Source organism: Urtica dioica, chromosome 5 (genome assembly GCF_054948205.1).
Source record: "Urtica dioica subsp. dioica isolate 48M chromosome 5, U.dioica_male_clone48M_v1_H2, whole genome shotgun sequence".
Classification (NCBI taxonomy): domain Eukaryota; kingdom Viridiplantae; phylum Streptophyta; class Magnoliopsida; order Rosales; family Urticaceae; genus Urtica; species Urtica dioica.
This window is the reverse complement of record NC_142760.1, coordinates 32728929-32734004: the sequence shown is the minus strand read 5'-3', so window position 1 is coordinate 32734004 and position 5076 is coordinate 32728929. Positions and strand designations below refer to the sequence as shown.

The 5076-nt window shown below is 34.2% G+C and overlaps 1 protein-coding gene across 1 annotated transcript; it reads left to right on the top strand.

The window, feature by feature from the left end:
- The first annotated feature begins 1078 nt into the window (after nt 1–1078).
- Nucleotides 1079–1825, top strand: LOC149397955 (uncharacterized). The gene has a single exon (XM_089614405.1). It carries the CDS (start codon nt 1079–1081, stop codon nt 1823–1825), a length of 747 nt encoding a protein of 248 aa, XP_089470531.1.
- Nucleotides 1826–5076: the final 3251 nt, after the last annotated feature.

The window sequence follows — 5076 nt, the reverse complement described above, 5'->3', positions numbered from 1 at the left end:
AATAAAGTTTAAATTCTTGTTTTCGTTATTAAGAAATAAGTCTTCCGCTACGAGTATTTAAGAAATAATTTTTAAAGTTTTTTTTATTTTCATTTACTTCGAAGTTTCAAAGAGTTTTATATTTTGGTTGAGATTTAGATTATGGATTATGTTTTAGTATATTTGCTGTTATGTTTTGTTTTAAATTCGTATTTTCAATTTTGCTTAAGTATTTCTTATGAAGTGTTCAATATGCAATCTTCATATTTTTCTTAAATGTTTTTGTTTCTTTTTAAGATCTTCAAAATTTTAGTTTGCCTTGATTCGATGTGTTTAAAAAAAAAATTCCTCCAAGTTTTCTAAAGAATTTTCTAAAGTTTAAAAAGTAAGATAAGTAAGACGGTCCGAAAAGTCGGGTCGTCACAGTTGGTATCAGAGCAACGAACCTACGACCCCCTTCGCTATCGATCGCACGGCTTCCCCCTACTCAAGTAAGTTAGTATTTTTTTTTTATCTTAGTCGTATTTTTTTTCTTAGATGGAAAATATTCAAGCTGCTCGTGGGCGAGGTAGAGGAAGGCCACGAGGCCGAGGTAGAGGAAGAGGCAGAGTTGCCGCTGATGTCCCAATGCAAAATGCTCATCATGACGCTCCGTTTCCCGAACAACAGGGAGCCGCAGAGAATCCCAACGGTCCAGCCCGCGGCCCAACCAAATCTTGCGGTGCTCGTTACTGCATTGCTGCAACGTATCGAAGCTCAAGAAGCGGAGATACAAGAGTTGAGGAACCACCTCCCCCAAGTGAATGGAAATGTGGTAGCGGATCAACAAGTACAACCAGCACCTCCTCAAGACGTACCTCAGATGGGCCAAGTTGTTGTGGCTGATGATCTTTTTGAGAGGTTTAGAAGGATGAGAGCCCCAGATTTCGAAGGATCGGCAGATCCTTTGGTGGCTGATGAGTGGATGTCCGAGATCAAGACGATCTTCAACTTCATGAATATCTCAGAGACTGAGAAAGTCATATGCGCGTCTTTTGTCCTGAAGAAAGATGCTCGATATTGGTGAGAGACAGTAGCCACTAGAAGAGACACACGTGCTATGTCTTGGGATGACTTCGTCGAGGAGTTCAACAAGAAGTATTTCAATATGCGGGCGATGAACACTCAACAGAAGGAGTTTACGGAGTTAAAGCAAGGCAAGATGACTGTGACTGAAGCTGTGAGGAAGTTCAACCAGCTAGCCAGATTATGCCCTCACCTGGTTCCGACCGAGTCAGAAAGAGTTAGAAGGATGATGGGAATGTTCCGACCAGAATTGGCTCTAGCTATTGATAGTGGAAGTCACCCACCATTCACTGTTGCAGACTGTCTTGAACGTGCAATGCGTGCTGAATACCATTTAATTCAAGTGAAGGAGGAGCGAGACCAGTACATCAAGGCAAGGAAGGAAGAGATAACTCAAAATAGAGGACTAGATAACAAAAAGAAGGCCGGTCAGCTTCTCCTCAACGACCAAGTTGGCAAAGCGCAATACCTCGAGAATGAAAACGGGAGGAAGAGGAGCTATCCTGAAAATGGTAATAATGCAAATTACAAAGTCAAGACGGAGAACGTATCATTTCCGAAGTGCAACACATGTGGGAGGATGCACCCAGGAGAATGTAAGATGGGCAATATGTCGTGTTTTAAGTGTGGTCAGCTAGGACACTTCCTCAAAGATTGTCCTAAGCAAAACATTGTCCAGAACAAGCAAAATGATTGTGATGGGCGACTCAACTTCATGCAAGCTACACTCGAAGGGCCACCGATTTTCCAAGGTCGACTAGAAGCATCACCAAACACTTAGACACCACCACCACCTCAAGATCGCATTTATGCCTATACCAATGTTGATGCCCTTGCCAGCACCTCTAATGTAGTAGCAGGTCAGCTTCTCTTAGTCCGTTATGACGTCTTTGTTTTGTTTGACTCCGATGCTACACACTCCTTTACTTTCTTAGAGTTAGCTAGGAAATCATGTGATAGAATAGAGAAAACTATAAAGTTTTCAACACGGTCTTGCCGTCTGGTAATGTTTTATTTATTATCTTTGTACTATTTAAAATAGTACCTATAATAATTAGTGATAAAGAGTTAAAGATTGATTTCATCGTCTTAGACATGAAATTTTTCGATGTTATCTTGAAAATGAGTACTAGACTTTGAAACTCAATATCTCGAGTTTTTCTTAGAAGGACTTAGTATGTTCAAGTAAGAGTTTTAATGGTCTACCCGACTTCTAGTAATTTTCGGGACCAAAATTCTAATAAGTAGGGGAGATTGTGAAACCCCAATAAAAAATAAAAAAAATCTAAACTATTAATGATTTAAAATGTTCATATTTCGCTTTGAAAATTTAATTTAAGATATGTAAAATGCATTATAACTTTCTTTAATTTTTTTTACTTGTTTTTAATCCAAAGAAAATATGCTGAGTTTTATATATACAGATATATAAATATATTATGCTAATATAAAGATATGTATATTATGAGTGAGAATAAAAAAAAAAAAAAAGCCCATGGAATATATGTTTTATATGTTATATGTCTATTATATATTCTATAAATGTTATATGTGTACTATACAGACATAAAATGTGTTATATTTGGAATATATATGATACATAGGTTATAAGTTTTTTTTTATAAATGGCATGCGTTGTAGGTTATATATGCGTAGGTTATATAATATTTTATATAGTAGTTAAGTAAGGTGTGTTTTTATTGTACGTAGCAGTGTATAACCGATAATATATAAATACATATATAATATATTATATTATATATTATTATATATGCACAGTTGTAATCTGTTTCTTAAATGAACGAAGTTTTCCAGTTTTTTTTGGGCAAAAAGAAAAAAAAAAAACGTAGGTTATAAGAGAAAGTTGTTTCAATTAGGGTTTTAATTTGGTAGACGCTTTGTCATTTTTTTTTTCTTTGAGCCGTATCTCTCTCCCTCTTCACCTATTTCTCTATTCCTTTTCCCTCTACCACAAATATAAACCCTAGCCACCAAATACTATTAGATCTATCTTGTATAAAGTCTAAAGTTTTAAAGAGGTATTTCTCTTCATCATAATCAAGGTAAAATCGTGTACCATTTTTATCCTATATAGAATCTTATGGTTTTTACTTTTGTTTTCTTTTAACAAATATTTTACAAAGTGGTTTTTGGTTCGGATTTCTAGAAAACGTTTCTTAAAACGCTTGCCCTGGTGTGAAAACGAATGGTTTTGCGTTGATTCGTTTTGTAAAAGTTAGATTTATGCTTCTTCTATCCAAATCATTAATCGAAAAATATTTTTATGAAATACAGAATATTTTATTATTATTTTCAAATCAGTGCACAGACCTGAAATCTATTCTCGATTTTCAGAATTTAAACGCTTACTTTGGATTCAACAAAATTTGTTTTGTGTTGATTCTTTTTGGAAAAAATTAGGTTTAAATGTCTTCTATCTAACCCTTTAATCGAAAAATATTTTTATCAAATAGAGAATATTTTCTGATTATTTTCAAAACGGTGCGCAGACAGTTTTTGACAAAAATTTTAAAGTTAGATTTTAGCACTTCTTCTATTTTTAATAAATAGTTAAAAACTTATTTTTCCCGTGATGCCTTTACAAAAAGTGATCCAAATTATGTTTTATACGTACTGGAATTTTTACAGAAGTTTTCTCAGAGTTTTAATTTTTCACCGAAACCCTAATAGCCAAGGGTATTTTCATAATTTCACGTTGAATGTCGTTTCTGACAATTTCCAGAACCTACAGTATGTCTTGAATTTTTTCCTTAGCTGATCCCCGGTAGCTTTTTATCCCAATTAGGTTCTGAGTCGTTTTGAGCGTCTTTTTCCTTCGACGATCTACGATCGTAACCTTCGATATCCAGGTGAGAATAATCTCACTGCAACACAGATTAGTTCAAAAATATATTAAGTATTATATGATCTGAATGAGTTTATAATAATTTTTTTTATTGTTATTATGTGATTGTTGACATATGTGTGGTATGGTATCATATGATGAATTATGAATGATAGGTTATTATGCGAAGTTTATGATATGATATGGTATAGTATGTTATGTAATGATACGATATGATATGGTATGGTATGATAATTTATGAACGATATGTTATGATATGCCGAGTTTATGATATGATAGGGTATGCTATGCTATGTGATAATATGAGATAGTATGATATGTTAGGTGATGATATGTTATAAATTAGAATACTTATATCATGTTCTTTTTCTAGTCATGTTATCATGTATATTTTATGTCACACGTCATTCGTGCATGTAACGAAAATAAAAAAGTGAAAAGATAAAGATAAGCAAGGAGTCATACCGCCTCGAACTACGGAGGTATTATGGAGAATTTCTCGGGCCGATGCTCAAATGGGGAAATTTCTCGGGCCGAGGCCCTAATAATAAGTTTATTAGCTAGATTGAGCGAAGTGTGGGCTTTGCAACCCCATATATTCCTCTCTTAAGTGATCACTGAAATAGGTATGACTACCCTAGGGGCACCCCGAGCTAAAAGTTGATAGGAGCAAGAAAAGAAAGATCAAGTCATCAATTAGTTTAAAATACTAATAACCGGTTCATGCATTGCATTACTTTTTTTGTGAGCTTTATATTATTCTCGCTGAGCGTAAGCTCATCTCTTCGAAAAAAAAATATACGTCTGTGTTGTAGGTAAACAACTTGCAATGAACTGAGCAGGGCGGACTAGCGGCGTCGAAAGCGAGAGGGTTGGGTCATGGTTTCCATTCACGAATTAAGTCTTCCGCTACAAGTTATTAAGAAATAAAGTTTAAATTCTTGTTTTCGTTATTAAGAAATAAGTCTTCCGCTACGAGTATTTAAGAAATAATTTTTAAAGTTTTTTTTATTTTCATTTACTTCGAAGTTTCAAAGAGTTTTATATTTTGGTTGAGATTTAGATTATGGATTATGTTTTAGTATATTTGCTGTTATGTTTTGTTTTAAATTCGTATTTTCAATTTTGCTTAAGTATTTCTTATGAAGTGTTCAATATGCAATCTT

Bases quoted from the DNA above. Each gene is read 5' to 3' on its own strand.
- LOC149397955 (XM_089614405.1), top strand. From the start codon at position 1,079: ATGTCTTGGGATGACTTCGTCGAGGAGTTCAACAAGAAGTATTTCAAT.